General features: G+C 42.8%; 1 protein-coding gene across 1 annotated transcript in view; it reads left to right on the forward strand.

Annotated features, from left to right (window-relative positions):
• The window catches only part of sorcs1 (sortilin-related VPS10 domain containing receptor 1), a gene marked incomplete at both ends in the record, with an annotated part of 457912 nt that overhangs the window by 268375 nt on the left and 161798 nt on the right, over positions 1-27739 (forward strand). Inside the window, 1 exon segment of the mRNA XM_080722749.1 lies at positions 26565-26638. Coding sequence (XP_080578875.1) covers positions 26565-26638 — 74 coding nt within the window.

Consider the following 27739-nt stretch of genomic DNA (forward strand, 5'->3'; position numbering starts at 1 on the left):
TTTTCTTCGCAAAGTAAAGCCCTGCTTCGTCATACAAGGCCGTCGCACAAAAGTAGTGAAAACAGCCGATCTACAAGCACACAACGCCTCGCGGCGCGAGGCGTTGTGTGCTTGTAGATCGGCTGTTTTCACTAGTTTAAATCGTTTTTAAAATGATGACTACAAAATGAACGGTTTTGGACATACAAGGTTTCCACCCGACAACGACGATATACAGTTACACTTCACACAGACTCTCACACCTTTACTCTTACTTTGTAAACTGTACCGGTATTGGACTGCATCGTTTTTTGTTTCATGTTCACGTACTTTGAAGATTTTGAGAAAATGACAATGTATGTGAGATTGAAATGCCTATTCTTAGTTTCCACCGATATCGACAAAGCAGAAGAACTACAGGACCCTTTGCTTGCGGTTTGTAGTTCCAGAGTGCCAACGCTTTTGATTGTGTAGCATAACGCTGAGTATGCAGTGGTGCAACTTTACCAAGTACATTTAAAAAGTACTGTTCTTAAAGAGGCGGTGCCATAGTTTTGTACTTTTTCTGGTTTTCATGTGTCTAGGAGGTTGACAGTACTTCATTAGACCCCCTGGTGTGGTTGTTATGAGAAATTATGCATTCTCTTTTTATTTGGGTTTTTAGCTGGAGGATGCCACCTGCTGGGTCAGCCGTTCCAAAAACACCCATACTTATTACATCATAGAATCAACCCCTCCCCTAATTACCATTCACCCAGTGTGACGGAGAGAGTCGCAGCCCCAGCCTTGAAGCCTCAAAAGTCTAGTATCTCCCCTGGACCAAAGAGATGTCTCTTTGGTCTAGTGGTTAAGATATTGGACTTTCGCGTGGGAGACCCGGGTACGAACCCGGGTGGGGAGGTTCGGATCACCTCCGTTACACCAACACACGTGGGTGTGGCTAGCTTCAGCTGGGTCACCACCCACCATGACAACCACGTATACCAATGAACTGGTGGGTGTGGCCACATAAAAATATCATTTTAACTCTTTCTGTACACTTTTTTGGAAAGATTCTTCCTCCTAGTATAATCATAATAGTAGATAATCATGTTTTATAGAGGGGAAAATCATGGCACCTGCACTTTAAAGATGCATCATGTTTTTCTCCCCTAAAACATGATGATCAGGTATTATGATTATAGTAGGAGGAAGAGTGTACAGAAAGAGTTAAAATTGTGTTTTTATGTGGCCACACCCACCAGTTCATTAGGTATGCCCAGAGCAGCGTATGGAGAGTGGCGTCACACTTTGATCTCGCCGCAGACCGGAAGTGGCGTCGCTGGAGCCTGGTTTCATTCTTAACGTCCACCTCCATTGTATTTCACTCGCTGGTAAGTAGACTAAATCACGTCTTTTTCACCCTTTTAACGCATTCACGGGTCTCTCCAAGGTAGGCAACATTATTATTTCACGGCTCTAGTTAAAGGGATATTACACTTTCAAAAAAACTTTTAGGTCTAATCAGGCTTGTATGAACACCCTGAACAGTTTTTAATTTGCTTCATTCAGTATTTAGATATTTGATGTAAATGTTACCAGCTCCAACACGCCCAGGCCCTCTCCACATACACACCCATTGTAACTTCAAACTCCATTTTAACCATGATAGATTCATTAAAAACACACATTATTTTTTCTGGTGACTCATAATACCCTCCTAATACGTGAGCAGACCGTGTTTTTTCAATAACTTTTTTCATTTATTTTCAATAAAATATTATTGTATTTAATGTTTTCCATTTTCCCAAAGAATTATTAAAAATAAAACTTAAATTAACTTGGAGAGGCCCGTGAATGTGGTAAAAGGGGGAAAAGACGTGATGTAGTGTACTTACCAGTGAGTGAAAATGTCTTGGTTACAATGGAGTTGGGCTGAAGAGCAGTAGGAATATCACCAGACTCCAGTACACTACACGCTTACAATGGGAGTCAACGTAAGTGTCATAACTCTCTCTATTTATACAACACTGGGTATGCCTGGTTGTCAGGTGGGTGTTGACCCAACTGAATTTAGCCACACCCACAGTGTTGGGTGAATGGTAAAAGGGGAGGAGATGAGTATATGATGTCATTTATTCTTTGTTTTTCGATTGGGCCTTTTGACTAAGAGGCTTTCAACTTTCAGGAAGTAAACACAAATACACAGGGAAGACAAATCTGTACATTATAACCCCACATGATGGCTTATTAGAATAACGTTAACTTCATAGACACATACAAAACAGAACAATCCAAAACTATGGCGAGTTTTATGTTCCACGCCTATATCTTTGGCCCAATCGACGTGAAACCGTGCACACACACTCCCTGGATGCGAGAGAAGAACCTTTGTCCCAATTTTAAATACTACTACAGATTTCGTCCGAACATCACGCGAATCGGTACACATAATGTCTATAGTCATGTGATCAAAACTAATGACTGAATTCCGAACATTGCTGGCCCACAACCTACCCTACCTGTTTAGTAAGGGAAAGTTGGCCGAGTGTTAGACCAATCTGGGAACTAAATCTAAATCAATAACTTTCTTCACAAATGTGCTCATAAAGGTGTCTACTGATGCGCGGGCCGACCATGGTGCCCCCACCCGCCCGCCACTCTCATGTACAAAAAATAAATAAAAATAATCACCTGTTCTTATTTGCCTTTTATTCTTAATAAGAGTAGGCCTATAAGAATAAGAATACAACATTTTGAATACGAGCACGAGCAAGCGAGTTTTACAATGCGCCAGAGAGGAGCGAGGTTTCTCCTCCGCTCCTTGGTGCGAGGACCGTCCCAATTCCGCTCCTGTTGGGGCCGTGAACCACATTTTGCCAACATTTGACACAGCGTGAGCACAGCAGAGAAGATGCACAAACAATTCAGCGCGTGTCGCTGATCAGGATTTCACCCATATCATGTCAGGATTTCATGTCTCTGTCATCCACACAAGTACGTTTATAAATACTTTGTGTCGGTTAAGTTATATAACCAGCCAGTCAACGGATACGATTTGAAACACAACTTTTGCAAGTGAGACAGATTTTTTGACTGAATGAACCAACCACGCTCACCTCGAGTCGCTCCCATCTCTCCAATCTGGTGATTAATCAATAACCAACAGGATTTAATATTGTCCGTCTTTTGCTGTCTGTTTAAAGTGCGAGGCGCTGTATAAATATGATTGACATAAAACCGCCATTCTTACCCCGACGATGCCCCGGCGATTTAGAGAGAATGAACGTCTTTGAATGAATGTCTTTTAGGCTAAACCCCAATTTGAACAACACTTTGTTTATTTAGCCCATGACAATATTGTGCTACTGTAAACGTTTCTGTAAAGCGACTTTGGGTACTTACAGTCTAGGTCAGTTTTCCAAAAATCTTAACCCCAAAGGCAAATCATGTTAATTTATGGCATACATGTTTCCGAGGCGTGCTGAATCCAAATCTGATGTATGCCCAGCTCAAAAATGGCCGCTAAGCCCTCAACATGTGCCATTTAAAGATGGCGGCCACCGCTATGCTGAAACATAAAAGTGCCAATATCTCAGCTTCCAAGCCATTTTCATGCTTTAAGGGTGTGTGTGTGTGTGTGTGTGTGTGTGTGTGTGTGTGTGTGTGTGTGTGTGTGTGTGTGTGGTGTGGGCTGTCATTGTGGGCTCGCCTGTAAGGCGAGCACGCTTTAGATATTGTCATTATTTATCTATCAGGCAGGCAGTCATATAAGTTCTCCTCAAAAACTTCAGTATCTTACTACTCCTACATACTTAGACAGAAAATGAAAATAAAGACATCAATGTGTTCAGCTTACTGTGGCGATGTGTGCTATTATTTTTTACAGCAATCGGCCAAATGGTGGCGCTGTAGGAAGCCTTCGAAAGCACGAACTTTGAACAGGTAGAGCTCATGCTCTGTTTGAGGTACAGCCATGAAACCTGTATACACGTATGCGTCTCCTCATGCCGAACAACTTTTATGCTCTGACTTTTAACCTCTGACCTTTAGATCCCCCAGAATTTTGAATTATATGAAAAACAGTGAAAATCTATCTCCTCCTGGGATTTTCGCGCTACGCGCACAAAACCTTTTTCACATGAACTTTGGACCAATACGGTCAAACTGTCCTGTCGGATTTCTTTTAAAGTGAAATATAATTTTTTAATAATTCAAAGCATATTGCGGTTTTATGCAAATTATTCTTCGGCCTCTAAATCATACATGCAAAGTTACACGTTCATGGCATTTGGCAAAGATGTAGAGGGTTAGTCAAAGTATCACTGAAACCAATTTTATTCCAATCGGCCAAAGGGGGGCGCTATACAAAGCGTTTGAAAATTCAAACTTTAAACGGGCATAAGTCATGCCTCGTTTCGTTTGAAGACATGCAACTTGCTTACACGCGTGCTTTGACTCAAGCGGAAGACATCTGTGTCTTTGTTAAGTAAGCTCCGCCATTCGATTTTCCGCCATTTTGAGCAGTTTGTAAAACGCTTAAACCCGCTTTTATTCTGGAATTTTCGCGTCACGTCCACAAAACCTTTTTTACATGAACGTTGGACCAATATCTAAAGATCTGTCAGATCGGATTTGAAAAAAAAATTGAAACATGCTTTTTTAATAATTCAATGAATATTGCAGTTTTATGCAAATTATTCTTCTGCCTCTAAATCATACATGCAAAGTAACATGTTCATGGCATTTGGCAAAGATGTAGAGTGTTAGTCCAAATATCACTAAAACCAATCTTACTCCAATTGGCCAAAGGGGGGCGCTATATCATTTTGAGCAGTTTAACGCTTAAACCCGTTAGGATTTTTTTTGCAATTTGCATGAAACATTCTACACACAATCTAAGGACCTTTATCTAATATGCCTATGAAGTGCACACACAAAATAATAATAATAATAAATATAGCTGCAAGCAGCGATAAAGTGGCCAAAGCCAAAAACACCTCAAATCATGAACACAGCCTGCAATGTGCGTGAAATCTTGCAAGCACATTCCCAATAGGTCAAGGAACAGATACCACCCTTCTTACATTGGCCTGTTATAGCGCCACCAGCGGGTCAACTTTTGCACAACACATTTTTGGAACAAAATGGACCAATCTTTGATGTCAGTAATGTCAAAGAGAGCACTGCCTGTGATCTTGACATTTTGTACTTTTATAGCCATTGTTTTCTGGCTTGAAGCGAGCCCACAATTGTTTCGAAGGAACAATATTTTCTAGTTTTGTTATGTTGCTGTTGGTAGTCATGGTTGCCAGTTCCCACCTGATGTCATGTGGGAGTTCAGACTCATCCAGACCATAATGAATAACTGATAGCTTGCATAACGTCTTCAGGCTAGGACTTAAATCTAAGATGTACAGGTCATCAGTGAGTGTATTGTATGGTTTGCCTTTGTATCCTCCAAAGATGATGATACGATCTCCCACCATGCAACAGCACATCCCACACATCCTATGGGGGTCTTTCCCCTTGGGCTCAACCTGCTTCCAGGAAAAGGTCTCTGGGCTGAAATTCCACAGATCATTGAAGTGGTTCCTATTCCAGCCACCAAATATGTACAGCTCTCCATTATAGGAAAAGGCTGAATGACTTGAACGTTCCTCTGGGAGAAGCTGTGCAGAAAGTGTCTTCAGCCAGCAGTTGGTCTCTGTGTCAAACACAGTATTGTTGTTTAAGTTCCCCTGGCTCCCCCAGCCCCCAAATACAAACATCTTTGTTCCAATGATGGTGGCAGAGTGACTCTGGGAAGCAGGTGGTGCAGTGCATCTGGTCTTAATTAAAGACCAGACCATTATGGTGGTGTCCAACTTGTACATGTCATTAGTATATGGAGTCAGCAGGGTGCGTCCTCCATACACATACATGACCTTCTCCAGGACACAGGCTGAGTGGTAGATTCTTGCTTCTGGAATAGACCCAGAAATATTGGGTTTGAACCAACTGTGGGTGTCAACATCAAAGGCATAAAGAACGTTGCAGTAATGATTTCCTCCACCCCAGATGTAGACCATTTCTTCTAGCAGCACAGCTGTGTGGCCATAGCGCACGGAGGGAACCTCAATGGGACTTTTTCCTCTTCTATTTGTCACTGGAGGCAACTTCCTCCAACTCAAAGACAATGTGTTGAAGATGTGGACTTCAATCTGACCACTGTTGTCCAGGTAGTTGTTGGTCCCTCCAAAGTAGTACAGTTTGTGTCCGACCACCACAGCAGCATGGAAGGAATCCTCAGGTGCTCCTTTTAGACTTATCGTCCAGTGAATCATTTCACACTCCAGCACCGCTGTGCAGTGCAACTAACTTACGGGATAAGTTGTTAAAGGACAGTTTAATTAGTTGGAATAGTTGTTGAATGACGTTTGGTTTATTGGACACTTACCTTTAAAGACAAGTACACTGGTTGTGATGGCAATGTTGTGATGTCAAATGTGTGATGACGTAATTATGTAGTATTTGGAATTTCGATCCATCCAGACTAGTACAGTACAAAGCCCTGGTGGATCCCAGTCAACTAAGGACGAGGGTTTAAGTGGCTAGACTGTCATGATTACAGCCACACACAGTGTGAATAGTATGCAGCGTTGAAGTGACTTAACACCTGAGGCAGATTATGTCTTCTAAATCCTAAAGAGTTTTCTGAAAAACATATGTTGCTATATGAGTTGTGCTCAAACCGAAATTATGATTATATAATATATTCAAAGATTTGCCAAAATTATCATGATTTGTCAAAAATAGCAGACCTAAAATGACGCACTATGAGGGGTGGCAGTGACATAGGGTCGCTTGTTCTGACCAGCCATCTTCCGTTGTATCCCTTGCCACTTCTGACTTATTTTCCAGCCGTAGTTTCCATTTATCTGACAAAAAGGGAGGGTATGGTTTTCATGCTTAAAAAAAGGTGCTCATGTCCACCTCTGTGTTGCATGGCTATATATATTTATTATACTGTAATCAGGAGAAAGCTTTAAACCTCCATCAACAACCATCCTTCAACATTGAGATGTGCCCTGCCTGCTTGCCCTTGGGCATCTTGAGTTAGTGAGTTCTATTTGATGGACTCATGAATGGAGTGTCTGTGGTCCCTGATCTTAACACATATGCTGCGATCCCCGTCGTTGATTTCCCGCTGTACCTCTCTGCGATGCCCGTCGTTCCCGGAAATGTAATTAGCTTTAATCATTATGAAACAATTAAAAGTATGATCGCTGTAAATGGCCGCTTCGCAGTCTTAGGCCCGCCCCCTAACTGTATCCTGCCGTATTTCCGGTCTGGACCGGATCTAGCTTTCCGTATCCAGTCTGAGCCTGGGCCATAGTCCCGCCTCCATTGGTTTACATTGTAAGAGAAGTGGAAGCTACTCGGCGATGGAAAGCTTGTTTTTCAATCCGCGTTTGGAAACTTTGATCCAGTCTCTACACGCCTGGATTATGATCCCCGCACATATCGTGCGTTTTGTGCGCGAACGTGTCCACGTGTTACCATAGCGCATAACTGGCTTTTTTCAATGTTTTTTCATGTAAACACTGGCGGATAAGCAGGGATACATCGTGGCAACGGATATGTCTATTTCAATGGGTTTTTTTTTATTCTAAAACTGTCACCGAGTCTACACGTCTACTAGATGAGTCGCGCACAGATTGTGCACGATGCGTGCGCGTGCCCACGTTAAAAGGTAAGGACAATTTGGCAGCTGCTTACTACAGCTATGTTTAAAATGCCAGCAAAATTGTTAAAGGGACTGTTCAGTCAAATAAAGATGATAACAAGGGTATTCCCAGTTTGTCACACAACAGAGTAATGTATTATTAACCAACAGACAAAATTTTAATCATGAAAAACATCAATAAGTATGAAAATTTTTGTTTCAAAATCTGTCAAATCCAATAGATATTTTTCTGGCCTTTCTGGCCAAGGACTGTAGGGGCGTGGCCTATGTGCAGTATGAAGCCACGCCCATTCACAGAGGTGTCTGCTTTGGTTTTCAGTGATGTAAAAAAAAAAAAAAAAGCACTAAAGTACATTTACTCAAAAATAAAGTAATTAAGTACATTTACTCAAGTATTTTGTACTCAGGTACTTTGTCTTTACTTGAGTATTATTATTATTATTATTTCTTTTTTCTTTTTAAGTAAAAAGCTCACAATGTGTCGGGCTTGCTTGTAGATCTGATTTCAAAATATTTTTATACATTTGAAAACTTGAAATGAGACATACTGCATAATAAGTATTTTTAAAAACGTTTTAGGATACCAATACTTTTTCCAATACCAATACAATTCCTTTCCTCAAATAAATGGAATTGAATCCTGGACGTTTACTTGTAACAGAGTACTTCTAAATTGCAGTAGTGATACTTTTACTCAAGTAAAACATTTGAGTACTTTTTCCACCACTGTCACTGTCACACACACACGTTGTATTGTGATTGGCTACATAGTGTCAGTGGGGCTGCGCCAGAGGGAGGCAGGCATGCACGCGCGCGTACACACACACACACACACACACACACACACACACACACACACACACACACACACACTCACACTCACACACACACGACACTGCGCAGCGGCACAGACAGACAGAGACAGAAAGAGAGCGAAAGAGAGAGAGGGAGACAGCGGAGCAGTGGAGCTTGCTAGCAGTTAGAGTTAGCTAGCTAAGCTATGCTTAGCATAGCCTATGCTAACCGAACTCCGCGGATCCGTGGTGGATTAATGCACGCACACGCACGCACATCCGCGCGCGCGTGTGTGTGTGTGTGTGCGCGTGCGTGTGCTAGCAAGCTGCTCCACTTTCTCCTGTCTCTCTCTCTCTTTCTGTCTCTGTCTGTACCGACAGTGCTGCTGTGCCGTGTCGTGTGTGTGTGTGTGTGTGTGTGTGTGTGTGTGTGTGTGTGTGTGTGTGTGTGTGTGTGTGTGTGTGTGTAAAAGGACGGAAGAGAGCCACAGAACACAGGCTCATCAGCACAGATTAGTTTAGCAACCCAACCATACAAGCATGAACTGGCGCAGCTGTATCTGATCTGAGGCTGATACAGTAGCCAATTAAAAGTACAGTAGGCTCATTACATATTACAGTATTACCGTGATACGTTATTTACGTACGAGGTTGAAAGCCTGAAAATATGCTATCCCAGACATGATTAAAAAAGTAAAGTGGTCTTATTCTACAATGCTGTAAGATACAGTTCCAATTTTTTTAACAGGGATTTAGAAACAACTATTCTACATGTACAATATGTATATAAACAAATAGCTTATTTCCCTGAACAGCCCCTTTAAGGTACTTGTTGTACTGATCTCCATGCACCCACTGATTCCACAGTGCAGACTGTGTTAACCACTGACTAACCACTGTTATATAATAACACATGACATTTATGTACGTAATTATTGGATCTGTCAATATAAGTTATCGGATAAAGGAAATGGATGGAATGGATGGAAAGATATTCACCAATATGACAATATAATACATACATGAGTTTTAAGCAGTTTCCTCACATTTGATTTGAAATCAGAATATGTATTTTGGGGGGGAAAACAAGTTTCTACCTTGATGCTTTGTAATATATTCCAGCATAGTGGTGGCCAACATCTTTAAATTGTCCAGTTTGAGGGCTTAGCAGCCATTTTTGAGCTGGGCCTACAGCAGATTTGGATTCAGCACACTTTAAAACCCCTAGAAAACATGTATGCCATAAATTAACACAATTTGCCTTCAGCACTTTAAAGCTATACTGTGTAAGTTGCTCAACTAGTGGTCAGTAGCTCTATAGCAAACCACGGTCGCGTCCGCGTCTTTCGGCCGTTTTTCGCCGCGGACCGGGCCTCACACCCCCGCGTCTGCCTCCACCTCGCCGAGATCTATCTTTAGAGGGGTCCCTGGTTCCTGTGCGTTCAGGCATTCCGGAGAAACAGAGTCTTTCACCCGAGTATATGCTGAGTATATGCTGTTGTTTTGTTGAGGCAAGCTACTTCCTGAGAAGTCAGCAAGATGCGCTGTGATTGGCCGGCAGTGTATAACCCTCGCTGTGATTGGCCGGTAGTGTATGATGACGTAATTTTTCCGCGAAAACCGGACCCCGGTCAGGATCATAGAAAACATATAATGAGAAGGCTTCAGAAGCTGAAAATAACGGAGTGGGTGTTCTAAAACTTTAGCGATTTAAGAGTTAGGACAATTTTAAGATTTGTTTTATAAAAATCGAACCTCTGTTCGAAGTGGAGCTGTGTGTGTGTGTGTGTGTGTGTGTGTGTGTGTGTGTGTGTGTGTGTGTGTGTGTGTGTGTGTGTGTGTGTGTGTGTGTGTGTGTGTGTGTGTGTGTGCAACAGCGCCCCTCCCTTAACATGTGTGGTCAGAAAAGGTTACTGCAGGCTACAGACAGACAGACAGACAGACAGACAGACACGGAGACAGACAGACAGACAGACAGACCCACACACACGGCCACGTATAGGGAGCTTGTGTTCCACACAGCTCCAAAAAAAGTTACATGGTATAACTTTAAATAAGCACTTTTTCTGAAATCCTGCCTAGTCTATTAGAAGAGCCGTATAAAGATGAGCTATTGTGGAGATGATATACCATCTTTTTTTTTAAATGTGGGTTGCGGAGCGGGCGGATTCGTTGATTTGTATATTGTTCTGCGGCGCGGGCGGAAACTTTGTGGGAGCCAATCAAAGTTGGGGGTATCCCGAGGGCTTGGGATTAAAGGGGGAAAAATGGCGAATATGAGCGTATATGAGGTGTGTAATTAGGGTATTTTGGGGCTGCTGAATCCATTCCAACCATTAGTTATCAGTAAAAATTACTCCTTGGCCATAAAATAGTCCACACCTACTTGTGTGTGTCCATGAGAAATATAATATTGGCAATAAAAAAGATGGTTGGAGTAGTAGGGTTTGAATTCATGAAAACTATTCAAGATCAGGCGGGTAAGCGCACATCATGACACACAGGATAACATGATACAATCTGACAAGGAACACTCAAAAGGGTTTAAAACATAGGGACTAACAGGACACAGGTGAACTCGAATGACATGATTGGCCTTAGCCAATTAAGCCTATTTTTTGGCCAATGAGTAATTTTAACTGAAAACTAATGGTTGGAATGGATTCAGCAGCCCAAAAATACCCTAATTACACACCCCATATGCTCATATTGGCCTTTTTTATCCTCTTTAATCCAGGCCCAGGGTATCCCAATACCCCCAACTTTGATTGGCTCCCACAACGTTTCTGAAGGGAGTTGTGATTGAAAAAGTTCAGAGGTGATAGTAGACACCTTTATGAGCACATTTGTGAAGAACGATATTGATTTAGATTTAGTTCCCAGATTGGTCTAACACTCGGCTAACTTTCCCTATAGGTGGAGAGTGGAGACCTTTGTTTTTAATTACACTTTCTGAGGGTTCAATTGGTAATACTGAAAGGGAACTTAGGCAATGCACATTGTCCGGTGGGTGCTGGGCCAATACTAAAATGTGTCAAGTCCGCACACCAAGGTAGGTACAAAACTATCTTTATTTGGACAACGTTTCGATCTAGTTGAAGATCAGCTAGATTGAAACGTTGTCCAAATAAATATAGTTTTGTACCTATACCTTGGTGTGCGGGCGACACATTTTTGTACTTCAATTGGTAATATACCTTATATTTTGTGCATAATGTTGTTATTGTCTAAGCCTGTTTTAATATTGTCTGTTCATGCATACAATATTACATGTTCTATCTATGACACTTATAGTGCCACCATCTTAATGCATTGATGTGATTATTCATACCTGATTGATCATTGGTCCAGTGATCTGTCAGTGTGTCTAATGTCAACAGCTGCAATGCATTCTGTGATCATGTTGACTGTATATCATGGGTGTCTCTTTGGTTTCACCTCAGTCTGAAGATGAAACATCACAGCAGGCAGGGGCGTCACAAGGGGGGGGGGGGGGGGGGGGGAGTGGGACTGAGTAACTAGGGCCCAAGGTGGAGGGGCCTTAATTATTTAACTATTGAATAATAGCAGATATACAAGCTCACAGCCGCGAACATTTGTAACCCTGGAACAAAATATTTTGATATGGATTTTCAAAAAATCTTATAAGGATTTGAAATATTCAAAGACTTGCACAAATGTTCACGATAAAAAAAAAAAAAAAAATTGCAGATCTTCAAGCTCGCTGCGCGGAACTCGTTGCCAGGCCCGCCGATAGGGGGGGGTAAAGGGTACTCTTTACCCCCTTCCGGGAGTGGGGGGGGCCCGGTGGAGTGGGGGCCCCGGCCCGGGCCCCCTCCCTCCGGCCTGGGCCCCCCTAGGAAAGATTTGGAGGGCGCAATTACACTGTCAGTTACGGTAGGCAGGCTGTGATGTCATTACGTTTCCACTGCGGAATCTTGTAATCTCATTGGGTCAAGATGGCCCACATGACATTTATCTCCTTCGCTATTCGCTCTCATACTAGCACATGTTTTGTTTGCGGAAGAAGCTACAGTGCTGAGTGAACCTATGGAGTGAACGCTATAGACTCCGAGACAAGTTTGAGTAAACATTAATTTATTGGAAACATATGGATTAACACATGGCGAGGACGAGGAGTTTGCGGGTCGGTAGAAAGAGTTTCGAAAATGCGGTGAGCACCTTATATATTGCATAATTGTACATGTTTGGAGCGGCAGCTCATTAATATAAGCGACATCTCTCTCTCTTTCTCACTGTCTCTTGCTCTCTTTCTCACTATCTCTCTCTCTCTCTCTCTCTCTCTCCCTCCCAGAGAGACGCAAGCGAAGCGAAGTTGCACAAAATAAGTTATACAGTACATATTTCCTTTTAATATTAACCTGAGTAAAATAAGCTGCATTGGGAGGTAAACGGGAGACACTTTATTGTGAATGTAAGACCAGAATAGATAGTTGTGTGTTGCTGGGTCCTAGTTGTCTCACAGTCACTGAATGTTATACTGTACCTCTGTCGCTGGCTTCATGATGGCTTTGGAATAGGGCACAGTTTAAGTTGCACGTGGAAGATGGACAGTCAAAGCTGTATTATTAGTTAGAGTATGTTACAGACACTTTGAAACAAGAGGGCACTTGTGTGAGTAAAGTTGGCTAAGTTGTCCAGCCACTGCACACGCATTTGAAGATGGAAAAAAATGGACTGGGCTGGGCTGTCCCACGTTAAAATGTCACCGTGGCTTGAGTGGAATATATCCGAGGAGGTACAAATGCTTATCAACTGAACTGTCCCAAACAGCTGTCCTAAACCAGATGCAGGGACGCCTTTATCTATTACAGTAGCTTGTGAGTAGCCTAAGCCTATATACTTTATTACCTTATGTCAGCTGAAAGCTGAGCCATATTTTGAAGGATTAATCTGAAATACATATTTCTGTGCAGCAGGCTATATGCTTTGTTTCTTATTATGAAGGAAATGTGTTCTCAAAGTAATGCAATGTTCAGGTTATTGAGCAACCATTTACGCACACCGATGCGCAAATGGTAACGTGGTTAATTAATGTATTTGTGCAAGATGGCCCTAACATTTGTGTACATACTTATGTTCAAACAGTACAATCCAACATGTACCGATGTCTCTGGTTCACATTGGCACATTTCACTCAGGTTTTTTTTCATCTCACTAATGTCAATTTGTCTGCTGACCTCACTCAGCAACAACATAGCAGTGATCACCCCATGATGTGCACTGCAATGTAGTTTCAAATGCACTGCATTGCAGATGCTTTTTTTAGAGTAAAAAACTAAAAAAGAAGAAGAAGACACATGTGGCATACATGATCTGGGCAGATTGCCCCAGGAAATGTGCCCATCTCAACCCAAAACAAAGGTCATGCTTAGGGCTGTGTCTGTGTGCTGCATTTACCCGACCTGCTTGTCATTAATGCATACAAATATCTATAGGCGCATTTCCACTGCAGGGCCAAGCCAGAACCAGAACCAGAACTTTCCAGAACCAAGAACTTTCAAGAACCTGTGAAGTTCCAGAACCAAGTTCTGCTTTTGTTTCCATATAACCAGACCCAACCAAAGAAGGTCTCAGCAAGAACAGTCACCAACGTCATCTAGGCTCCATGGGTGGCGGGTGGCCACGTCCGGTGGCCACCCAAAATAACATTAGCGTCTATGAGCACTTCGTCACTTCCGCCACCCAAAAGTGTCATGGCGACGTCCCATGGTGTGCCATTTTCCGGGTGTTGTCTGTTCCTGCCTAACCTTCCTTGGACCCAACCGGGAAGCTCCACTGGTCAGCCTGATTTGGCTGAGACAAAGCAGCTGGTCATTTTAACAGCAGCACATTCGGGAATCTAAAATCTAAAATAACAGCTGTATGTAAATACGTATATTATTAGTTACTACTTTCTGAATAAAAAAACAAAAAAACAATAGAACGTTCAAACAAGCTGCTGACTGAGCGTTTGGTCGGTACGCTGCATTTGCTCTAGGGAGGAAAAAAAGCGTCTCCCTCTCTCTCTCTCACTCACACACACACACACACACACGCGGCGCGCGAGCGCGTGCACACACACACACACACACACACACACACACACACACACACACACACACACACACACACACACACACACACACACGGCTCGGCTGCTGCCTCGCGACTCGGGAGTCACCAATGGACGGGCGAATGTAGAGATGCGTATCTCCACCGTAGTTTGTTGTCTGTCTATCGACGTACATTTTCTTTATTTTTGCTTGGCACCGTGTCTGTCTGCTTGTGCACTCGACGCTCATTTCAGAAAGAAATCCTTAGCTCCTTCTGGATATGGCGTCGCGTCCATAGTGTTTCTGTGTTTCTGTCTGTCGGAATAGGATTTTAAAAATGACGCTGTTGTGTTGTGAGAGATTTCTCCCCGTTCTCCTCGGTGTCGTTACCTCCGCTCGACCAATCGAGAGCAGGAGCGCTGCTAGCCCCGCCCATAGGTTCCCAGAACTCAAGTTTAGTTCTACATCAGGAGCAGGACCTAAAAAGGGTTCCAGGAGGTTCCAGGAACCTTGTCTGGAACCGGGCCGTTCGCAATGGAAACAAAACCAGAACCAAAAAAATAGGTTCTGGTTCCTGAAAGTTCTGGTTCCACCTTGCAGTGGAAAAGCGCCTTATGACCGATATTTTTATCAGATGTCTGGTAAATTTTAACCATGCCAGTTACAGTGATCAACAGTTTAAAACCCAGTTTAAAACCCTAGCACAATCTCTGAACGGTTATGCCGCCATGTAGAACCACTTTTAACAATTCTTTTACTTTGAAAATGAGTAATTTCCTGTTTCGGCCCGCACGCAGCGCGGGCCAAAATACGAATACAGGCACGCGTGGAGGGGGGCCCGCGTGGAGGGGGGCCCCGGCCAGCTCTTTGATATTGACCCCCTTGCCAAAAATACTCTCGACGGCCCTGCTCGTTGCCGCGCTGTGATGGGCGGTAAAGATTCTTACCTTTACCGCACATTGTATCCAAAAATCTAAGGTCGTTTTAGCGTCTCTCACAATTTTTGAGCGGTGGAGAAAATCTAGGCGATGGATTTGAAACAAGCATTCAAAGTCGCTGTTTCAATCAGCCTGTGGCCAGTTTTCTTGCCTCTGACACGTTTGGTGGCGAAACATTTCTGGGAACACAGATTAGTGGCCAGTTAAGCATGCCTATTACTGCTTCTGTAAACTTGCATTGGGAAAACTTTGGCCACGGACCCCCATCCCAAAATATTTAGTTTCAGGAACCCTCCTGAAGCAAAATTTGAGTTACAAATGTTCACTTAACCCTGCAAGGCCCAGCATTGCTTTTTGGCAACATTTTTTAAATCATTTTTTAAAAAATGTTATAGTTTAGTTTTCCTGTTCTTTTTTCACATTAACATCACCATTAAATCCTATTGTTTAGTATTACAATGCCATTGGCCACGATATTTGCATATAAATACCCCCCACAGAGACTGACATTCACACCTCCCAGAGAAGTTGAAATTCCAGCGTCTGGACGAACAACATCTCACTTTTTAACTGAAGCTATTCCTCACTAAAACATAAGTAAAATGCCTGTAATATATTTTTTCGTGATCATTAGAATGTCTAGAACATGTATGTTATTATTGTGAAAAATATCCCCAAAATGCAAACTAGAGCATGATTTATGATTTATGATTTATGGCTATAAAACCTTACAAAAACATTATTATTTTTTTAACATTACATTTTCCTGTGATTAGGACTCCTACAACAGCATCTGATTTTTTTTGGCCAGTAGAAATGCATTTGGGTCTTGCAGGGTTAAATAATACATAATTTCAAAGATTTGCACAGATGTTCATTAATTTTCAAAAATAGCAGATCTACAAGCTCGCAGTGCGGCACTCGGTGCCGTGCTGTGAGCTTGTATATCTGCTATTTTTCAATAGCTAAAGTATAAAATAATTAAGGCCCCTCCACCTTGGGCCCTAGCAACTCAGTCCCACTTTTCTCCCTCTTGTGACGCCCCTGTAGACATCTAACGCACCCAATAACATTGTCGGGGATGGTGTGATATTTTCAGGTTCTGTTTCCAGGCCTTTTTGCACTTTAATGCAGCTGTGTTAGCATTCAGCCGGCACTCCAGCCGCCTGTCAATTACTCTGAGCTGGTATGCAGTACATGGTTGGGCTAAATGAGAACAAGCTGAGAACTGTCTGAGTCACCCATCCAGCCCCAAATGACCGAGGCTCCTACCATAGTGCTCAAAGAAGCGCATGAATACGTTTGACAGTGTTTAAAAATGGTATATTTCACTCCGGTAAACAGCAGGGTACAACACCATACATTTTCTTTACATAACATTTCACAAAGTTTGAACACAAATTTCACAAAGCTGAACGATCTGAACAACTTATTTTCCTAGCGAATATTCCATCAAGTACTTTTCTGATGAATCGAACAGTTACAGTGTCATCAACTTTATAGTCGACTGAAATGCGAAGCGTTGTGAGCTTGGAGGTCTGCTATTTTCAGTGCTTGATACCACACTGAACTAATATTATCAAGTCAATACTGGAGTTGTGGCGTAACGGCATGGATTTCTACACAGAGAGGGCAATTCTTTAAACATAAGATGCTGCATTCAAGTTCAGGAGAGTTTGGGTACCGTCATTAATTCTGATCCTCTGTGCTGCCGAGATTTTGAGACTCCCCGAACCGAAATACATTTGGCTCTAAAAGTGGAGTATGCATCGGCCCTAAGCTATACTGGATCCCCTCCTTTTGCCCCCTTCACCAAATATCTTCTCCGATCTTCAAGCTCAAAAGTCACAACACATCATGATGCTGATGCAATTCACTGTTGCACCCTTACTCTCTAGTCTCTCTCTCTACAGATGGTCTTATGGATGCCTGTACCGTTCCATATCAGAATTCAGAAACAACATTTCATGTACCGTAATATGCTGAAGGGTTACGTATCCATTACACAAAGGCTATAGTGCCTTTGAAGTGTACATAATTTTTTTTATCCCATGATTTTGCAACCCATTTTTTTCACCCAGTTGCCTAAGGCTGTAATCCTGGTTTTTGCTCTCCCTCTGTCACGCTTGGGGAGCCCCGGCTGGCCAGGGGGATGCGCTATAAAAACCAGGATTACAGGCAAACTCCACACAGAAATGCCCTTTCACCAACCCCACCTACGGTGTGGGCGCTCATGACGCGGAGGAGGAAACACGCCCCCAGCGCCCACAGCGTCCCCAGGCGGGAATCGAACCCAGGACCTTCTAGCTGTGAGGCAACAACTGCGCCACCGTGCCCCCTTGAAGTGTACATCATGTGAGGGCATGTTGTACATGTACTGTCAAATAGAGCTCTGCGTGGGATTGTTTTCTTAGTCCTTTTCCGCTCCCGCCCGTTCCTGCTGGATTTCGCGGGCCATATCTGCCCGCTCTCGCAAGGGTTTCGTCCCGTACCGCCCGCGGTTTATTTTTGACTGCCAGACCGTCGCCCGCAGCTAATGTTAAGTCCCGTCTGCTCCTGCAATATTTCCACAGGGACCCAAACACCAACATAGAATGTGTGAGAGAAAGAAAGAGACAGACAGACAGACATCACAGCACCAAGGACCGTGACACTGTGGGCTGCATGGGCCCACTGCTCGTCAGTACTTTATTAACCAGTAAGACTCCCTAATCGGGAGATAAGCGACCGTAGGTCTCGCTAGAAGAGGGCCATGTGAGAAATGAGGGGTGGGGTCTCCGCGTTGCCTTGGCGGACGAATAGGTACCGGCCCCGGCTCTCCCGGACGCTCCTAGGCCAAGTTAGGGCATTTTATGTGAGCTGCAGTGGAGGGGGTCCTCCACTGGGGGCGCCACCACTTTTGCATCCGTTCTGGAGCACCAGGAGTGGGTGGTCCCCGGGAATTCCCTGTGAGCAGCCCCGTGGGGGTGGTCATTTGGTCATTTTTGCACATTTGGTATTTTTTTTACACCTGGGGGTCCCCCAGGGACCTGGGGGTCCCTGGAACTCCGGGGGTCCTTGGAGGTTGTAGTTTGGCAGGCAAGGAGTTTGTGTGGAAATTTTGGCATGGATCGGGGCAACGGTTGTGGAGATATGAGCAGGGCAAAAGTGTGACTCACTGACAGACAGCCCGTGGAGCTTTTGATAGTAAATGTGACCTACGGTCGCAATAAACGAAGATGCATATTGTTGCTGTCGGGCAGAAACCTCCTACCCCCATATTTTTACTTTTTTGTGTTTATTCATAAATTAATGCCCTACTTCAGTGGTTCTCAACCTTTGGGTCGGGACCCCTAGGGGGGGTCCCCTAATTATTTTGGCGGGTCCCCGGATGATTAACTTAATGTGCAACATTGTTTTCTCACTCAGCTGTAAACAAACCAGCATAAAGATTAAGTGTATAGAGGGTAACTGCACATTTCCAAAGTGACAATTTATGGACTTTTTAATACCTCTACAATTACATGTTAAACATTGGCCAAATTGTCAAATATTAAAGGCAGAAATTATTAAAAAAATAGCAGATCTAAATGCTCACAACGGCTCGCGTTGCGAGGCGTTGTGAGCATTTAGATCTTCCTCCAGCCAGTGTACTTAAATTTTATCGTTAACGATTGCTTTTGCTTTTGTATTGTATTCGCTGCTTTGATCTTGTTTTCAGCCTGGTTTTGTTGACTCCATTGCTCCATAGTGTTGTTGCTTCAGGATGCACTACAACCAGGTTACTGCAGGACGTGGTTGTTGTTGTTGTTTTTACCGCCCCGTTCCTTCTCCCACATAACATGCTGCAGGCACACTACCCACACTACCTGGAACCACTAATTAACCATTATTTTCTTCTTGAGAAGTTTTGCAAATCTTTTAAGATATATATATTTTTAAAGCGAACATTTGTAACTCAAATCTCCCTGGAACAACATATTTTGAGATGGAGGCCTGCGGCCAAATACATGTCATTTTGGGGGTCCTTGACATTAAAAGGCTTGAGAACCACTGATTTAGAAGACATTAATAGAATCCGGTGAAAAATATAAAAAAATGTGCACAAATATAAAAAAAAAATAGCAGATCTAAAAGCTTGCAGAGCGGCACTCTGCTGCGCTGTGAGCTTGTATATCTGCTATTTTGTAATAGTTAAAGCATAAAGTAATGGTTAAAGTAATAATTTGCGTTCCAGGTCTTAATGGGTTAAAACCCTGCCCACCATGAGCTACATTATATCGTCGTTGTCGGGTGGAAACCTTGTATGTCCAAAACCGTTTGTTTTGTATTTATCATTTTAAAATGATTTAAAATAGTGAAAACCGATGATCTACAAGCACACAACGCCTCGCACCGCGAGGCGTTGTGTGCTTGTAGATCTGCTGTTTTCACTACTTTTGTGCGACGGCCTTGTACAATGAAGCAGGGCTTTACTTCGCGAAAAAACATACAAATTTGAAACTTTGGAGATATGAGGTTTCTGCCCGACAGTGACGATATCGTTAGTTCTCCTAGTTGAGATGAACCATTTACTGAAGGTGCTCCTCTCTGCTGTGAGAGTACCCCGTTCAAAGGTACTGTATGGTGCCAGTGTCCATGATGGGGGATAATTTGGCCCAAATTACTCTCTCTTTAGAGAGTCTGCTTTTATGACCAGTCTGTCAATTTGTCATGAGCGCATCATTCTTAGTGATACCCCCCGCAACCCAATGGAATAACACTTGCCATTACAATCTGATTGGATAAAAGGGTAAAAGCAGTTTGTTACATCAAAACGTCAAAAAGTTTAGGGGGCACGGTGGCGCTGTCGGTAGTGCTGTCGCCTTATTACGGCTAGAAGGTCCTTGGTTCGATTCCCGCCAGGGACGCTGTGGGCACTGGGGGCGTGTTCTCTCCTCCGGCGTCATCAGTGCGTGGGGTTGGCAAAAGGGCCTTTCTGTGTGGAGTTTCCATGTTTCCCTGTGTCTCCTAGGATAGAGTAGGGTTAAAAAAATTGTCAAAAAGTGTGCCATTTCAGTGTGTTGTCCATACAGACCCCCTTAATCTGCATCAACCCCTGGATTGTGACACTCTGACGGGCGTGTATACTATTTGCAGAATCGCGGGTGAGCGCTAATCTGCCATTGTGGGTGAATGCTAATATGCCGATGCTGGTGAACACTAACCTGCCGAATGCAGGTGAATGCTAACCTGGTGAATAAGCCTAAACCATAACCATAACCCTAACCCTAAACCTAACCCTTACCCTAACCGGAGTACTGGGGACATCGGAATATCGAGAGTTTGCCCACTCTGACAGGGGGTCAGGTCACTCTTTCCTTCCAACACCAGCTCCTTCGTCTTGCCGACATTCAGCTTGCCGACGTTTCTCCTCGCTCCGCCGCGCAAACTTCTCCACTACAGTTCTGTACTCCTCCTCGTCAATGCACCCCACGATAGAGCTGTCGCCAGAGAACTTCATGGGGGTGACAGGCACCCGAGTGGCATAGCAGAAGTCTGAGGCGTATCGGGTGAACAGAAAAGGAAACAGGACTGTTCTCCCATGCAGCTCCAGTATGACTCACCGCCACATGTATGTATACAGCTCTGATGCTTAACACGTGGCCTTCTGGTGAGGTAGTCTAGTTCAGTGGTTCTCAACCCTTTCAGGCCGCGACCCCCAAAATAATCATATTTGAACTGGGGATCCCCGACCCTGCAAAATAACTTGGAATTGTAGGAGTTGGCATTACATTTAGTTTGACTCGATCTATTCCATTGTGTAAATAGCGATCTACATGCTCACAACGCTTCGTGTTGCGAGGCGTTGTGAGCATGTATATCGGCTTTTCACAATTTCGGCCTCTAATATTTGACAATTTGACCAATGTTTGACCAGAGGTCCAAAAAGGTTTTTAAAGTGCTTAAATTGTCACTTTAGAAATGTGCAGATACCGTGTATACACTTATTCTGTATGTTGGTCTCTTAACTGTTGAGTGAGAAAACAATGTTTATTTTTTTATTTAGCTAAACATCTGGGGACCCCCCAACATAATTTAAACCCCACAGGTTGAGAACCACTGGTCTAGTTCACCATTCTGGATGTCAACCTGCATGTCATATGACATCAAAATTAGAAGAGGCGATGACTGACATGAGACAGACCATGAAAGTCTCTGATCTACGCCATCTCTGGTGACTTGGTATATTATCTTTGCTACTCAAAAGGCCACAGAACTCACACAACAAAAGAAATGCCATGGCTCCCTGGGGTGGAGTTTTCAGTTTAAATCATTTTAATGCATGTTTTAAGGACTTTTATGATTGGTGAAAACAGCATGTCGTAATTCCTTTAACCTTCCCTCTTCCATCGTGGCTTCTTCACGGTGACTCGCTTGACTAAGTGTTTACTCAGTGTTGGAGGATAATGAGTCAGTTGTGATTATACCTGCCTTACCCTCCATCGCACACTTTTTGCCCACATCTGCCTAGCGCTGTTCAACACGGAAGCCCCCCTCCCCTCCCCTGCAGGTGCTTATCTCCTCATGGAAGCGTATAATTATGTCCAATATTCAACACTCAGGGAATACAGGGAATAGTTTGCATCTGCTCGCTGTTGGATACACTTACAGTAATTACAAGCAAACGCACGCACAGGGGCGTCACATGGGGGGGAAAGTGGGACTGAGTTTCTAGGGCCCAAGGTGGAGGGTCCTTAATTATGTTATACTTTAGCTATTGAAAAATAGCAGATATACAAGCTCACAGCGCGGCACCGAGTGCCGCGCTGCAAGCTTGTAGATCTGCTATTTTTTAAAAGTCGTGAAAATGTGCGCAAATCTTTGAATATATGTATTTTTTAAGCGAACATTTGTAACTAAAATATTGCTTCTGGGGGTCCCTGCCTGGAACTAAATATTTTGAGATGGGGGTCCGTGGCCAAATACATATCATTTTGGGGGTCCTTCATATGAAAAGGTTTGAGCACCACTGACATAGAAACATAGGTTTCTTGCACACATGTTCACGATTTTAAAAAACTAGCAGATCTACAAGCTTGCAGCTACAAGCTTGTAGATCTGCTATTTTTCAATAGCTAAAGCTCAAAATAATGCGTAATAATGTGTTCCAAGTCTAAATGGGTTAAACCCCCTCCCCCTATGAAGAACATTCATGGGGGGCCCGCAGTGAATCCTTGTACCCAGGGCCCAGCCTTTGGTGCGACGCCTCTGCGCACGCACACGCACACGCACACACACGCACAAACACACACGTGCACACGCTAACGTTGTTTTGGCAGCTTATGTCACAAAGTTTTAGCGATGGTTGAATGATCAGAGTCAATGGAAGATTCGGGGATTTGGGGAGTGATTGTTTACCCGACACAATACTACTTGTCCCTCGTAGGCAACTGGCAATCATTTCTGATGTCAAATGGAATGGAAATGGAATGGAATCATTAATTCTGTTCTTGTTTACAGGTAAAGCAATGTCAACATTTAACAGCACATGCATCAAACACTGTTTATACGCCGGCCCTGACTTCACCCTTCAGCGTAGAGTAAATAAATGCAAAATTAGCAAATAATTAAATATAAACACAGTCGCGAGTTATTCGCTAATAAATGTCTGTTTACACATCACGCATGGCTGCCCGCGTGCTCGCGATGGAAATAGTCCTAATTGAAACGCCGAAATAAGTTTTATGCCTCATTAATTTTTTTTTGCTGTAATCTATAGAGCAAACGGATTTATCATTTTGTCCTCGTACAGGATGCAATTTATTTATTTTTTACTTTTTCAAAGAGGAAACCTATAATTAGTCGTTCTGCCATGTTTGTTGATTTAATGAGTGTACACATAGCAACTGAAACAATATATGAATACAGAACAAGATACTCAAAGCTGCACTATGTAACTTAACTGTTCTATCCTGGAGGTGAACCCAGGTACTGGGGGGTCCCTGGAACTAAATATTTTGAGATGGGGATCCGTGGCCAAATACGGTAACATGTCATTAGGTCGAACACCCTTCGGTCCGACCACCAAAACCTAACCTTAACCCTAACCCTAACCTCAGTAACCGTGACACGGGTGATTATCTAACAGGGGATTTCTTTGTTGTTGCCCAGAAACAGGTCTTGTCCAACCCAGACACAGGATCTAAATGTGTCAATAGAAGAGCAGGGAGACCAAATACAACCAGCCCAATTTTACGATTTTATTCAAAAATGACCACAAAAAGCGTAACATAATGATAAAATAATAATTTAGGCTGACTTTGTTTACATCCCTCTTCTATTCTTTTATATGGATTGATAAGCTTAATCTTTTTTTATAAAATATTCTCGAAACATTATTTTTATTTTAGCGTTCGTTTTTCAAGAAAAAGTTGACTATAGCTCCTTTAAAACAGGTCTTTGTCAGCCGCGTAGAAAAAGAAGAGCTGCATGGTGAAATCTCAGCGGAGCAGCAATTTGCTGACTGGTGAACAATGGTTGCATTCAGACCACCCGCTGCGGTCAGCCTCTCCTCTCCTCACCCTGCTGTCTAACCACAGGGCTTGTTAGAGGGTGCAGGATTTAACCCGGCAAGGCCGGGTTAAGGTTAACGTTTTTTAAATCATTTTAAAAAAAATGTTATAATTAGTTTTCCTGTTCTTTTTTCACATTAACATCACCATTAAATCCTATTGTTATTACAATGCCATTGGCCACGATATTTGCATATAAATACCCCCCACAGAGACTGACATTCACACCTCCCAGATAAGTTGAAATTCCAGCGTCTGGACGAACAACATCTCACTTTTTAACTGAAGCTATTCCTCACTAAAACATAAGTAAAATGCCTGTAATATTGTTTTTCGTGATCATTAGAATGTCTAGAACATGTATGTTATTATTGTGAAAAATATCCCCAAAATGCAAATTAGAGCATGATTTATGATTTATGATTTATGGCTATAAAACCTTACAAAAATATTATTAATTTTTTAACATGACATTTTCCTGTGATTAGGACTCCTACAACACCATCTGATTTAAAAAAAAAAAAAAAATTAACCAGTAGAAATTAATTCGGGCCTTGCAGGGTTAATCGCTGTCGGGAAACCTCGCACGTCCAAAACCATTCCCTTGTTATTACCAGTGTGGCTGCTATAATAGGCCAGGGGTGGAAAAAAGTACTGACATTTTGTGCTTAAGAAAAAGTATCAATACTGCAATGTAGATGTACTCCGTTACAAGTAAAAGTCCGGAATTCAAAATGTGCTTGAGTAGAAGTATGAAAGTATTGGCATCAAAATGTACTTAAAGTACCAAAAGTAAAAGTACAAAATGTTTGAAAATAGCAGATCTACAAGCTCACAACGCGTCGCGACACGTTGTGAGCTTGTAGATCTGCTATTTTCAAACGGCCAAGGTATAGAATAGGGCTAAAGCGCATTAATGTATGTTTAATAATATAATAAGTTATATCTGGAAAGTAACTAACTAAGTTTTCAAATAATTGTAGTGGAGTAAAAGTACAATATTTGGAATCCGAGATGTAGTGGAGTAGAAGTAAAGGTACTGAAAACTATAAAATACTCAAGTAAAATACAAATACCTCAAAACAGTACTTAAGTACAGTATTTAAGTAAATGTACTTAGTTACTTTACATCTTTGCCAGGAAAGTGAACCACTTTTTTCAGTTAACCTTTGCACAACAGAAAAGTGATGTTTTTGGTCATGCTTCACACACTGTTTAACGCGATATCACAATATAAACAGTTGGACGAAATTCAGTTCCAAGTGGTAACAGTTTTCAGAAAAAGAGTATGTTTCTATATCATTGGTGCTCAAACGTGTTAATGCCATGGACCCCTAGAATGATATGTATTTGACTGCGGACCCCCCATCTCAAAATATTTAGTTCCAGGGAGAAAGAAAGATTTGAGTTACAAATGTTCGGTTTGAAAAAGATACCTTCAAAGACTTTTCAAAAATAGCAGATATACAAGCTCGCAGCGCGGCACTCGGTGCCGCGCTGTGAGCTTGTATATCTGCTATTTTTGAACAGTTAAAGCATAACATAATGGTTAAAGTGGTTAAAATCTAGAGTGACATGGTTGAAACAGGGAGATACAAGGTTTCTGTTCCGACAGCGAGGATTTCTCCCGTGGAACAGTGTGCCTTCACCTAAAGACACCTTCCTTTTTAACAGCTTCATGTTCAACCTCGCCGGTGTTCAGCCTTGTTTGTGTGCGTGTAAACATGCGCGCTTTGGGTCTCTGCGGCATGATTCACAATCCGCAGGCAGGTTGGCAGGCGGCTTGTGTGGGAAGAGGAATAATGCTTTTTTTCCCCCCTCTCCTAAAATGTGTGGGTGCAGGCACGTGCACACATAGACATCAAAGGGGGCTTGAGCCCACCCCTGCCGTTTTAAGTTAAAAAGTTAAAAAGTGCCCTCTCCAGACCATGAATGCAGTTTTTACTATGGTGAAATAAATGCAAATGCCATTTTTCCGTGCCATACCTGAAGGCAGCATTCAAGAGAATTGCCTTGTCCAATCTCTCCTGAACTTGAATGCAGCATCTTATGTTGAAAGAATTGCCCTCTCTATGTAGAAATCCATGATTTACGCCACATCTCCAGTATTGACTTGATTATGCTTAGTTCAGTGTGGTATCAAGCACCGAAAATAGCCAACCTCCAAGCTCACAACGCGCTGCGACGCGTTGTGAGCTTGGAGGTCTGCTATTTTCGATATTTTCACCAAAAGGCCCTTTTAGAAATTTCAGCCCCTGCCTCTCTAACATTCTCTGCACATCCCTCTGTGTGTGTGCGTGCGTGCGTGCGTGCGTGCGTGCGTGCGTGCGTGCGTGCGTGCGTGCGTGCGTGCGTGCGTGCGTGCGTGCGTGCATGGCGGCCCCATGGGCTTGGGATACTGCTTTCATAAACTTGACTGATTTACAATTTGTTTCAAGGAAACTCATGCACATTGGGCTGCACGTTTGAAAAGTGGACACACATACTGCATAATTGAGTTAACTGACTTGACTAAATAGCGTATTTGCATTTGTGATTTGTTTTGTTTCCCACAGCTTTATAGCTCAGTGGAGTTTGGCAGAAGATGGCAGCTGGTGCACGAGAGAGTGGCCCCCAATCGCTTCTATTGGTAAGCATAAGATTTTCACTAGACAGCTGTATCCACCCTAAGCAATGGTGTAAAAGGCTTTTTTTTCTTCTTCTTCTTTTTGGTAAAATTTAAAGTATCACGATCAAAACTCTATCTTGTTACAAGTAAGGCCTGTGTTCAAAAGTATTGGCAACAAAATATACTTAAAGCACCAAGATCAGATTGGCTTTTTTCAATACATACTGTACATAATACCAACCACTGCTGGCGATTTTCATATTTTTCTTAGCTTGTCAAGTAGTCACAGAATATTTATCTCCAGTACAAAAAGACAGAGGTTGTCCCTGTGCCTCCGTGAAAAAGGAAAAGATAGTCATTTCGACAAGCGGTTCTCTAGTTTTGGGCCGTTGAAAACAACATCTCTAGCCCAAACTTGCAATGTAAACACAGGAGCCAAGATATAGGCAATTCTGCAAGAAAAAAAACATATATATATATATACAAAATAAATAACAGGAAACGGATGGAGATCTCATATTGTGATGACCAGGACTGGAATTGGCCTTTGGCGTTGTCCATTTCTTGAGGGCACAAAGGCCAAATGCCAGGGCAGGAAGGGCATCAAATAAAACAAGATTTTAGTCCATTGAAAGAATTTGTTGAATTTAAGCCTTAGGGATGATAACCTAATCTGCAATGAAATAGATAAATGATAGTATTTACAATCTGATCCATGCTCAGCCCTGCACCAATCAAAGTCACTGGATTGGTTTAAAGATGGGGACTCGGGGGAGATAAGATTTCAGAATCTCAACAAAAGACACTGGTGTCTACATGACAAGAAAGAGACAATGGTGTCTACTGTCTAATTATTGACCAGAAAGAGACAAAGAGAAAGTGGTACAGTCAGCTGGGGCATTAAGGCCACTGTGGCCTCATGCAGGTCTTGCCATTGGTTTGAGGGGCACAAGGCCAAACTAAGGGACAACGGCGGCCATGGCCTCCATGGAATTCCTGACCTGGTGACTTAATTTCCTGTTTTCCTGTGGGACTGTGACTACGATTTATTTTTTACACTAGATAGAGCTCTTCGCTAACTGGTGAAAAAAAGGACGCCAGAGACGTCTTTGGCAAACTGTA

The sequence above is a fragment of the Nannobrachium achirus genome (genome assembly GCF_963921795.1).
Source record: "Nannobrachium achirus genome assembly, chromosome: 3".
Lineage (NCBI taxonomy): Eukaryota > Metazoa > Chordata > Actinopteri > Myctophiformes > Myctophidae > Nannobrachium > Nannobrachium achirus.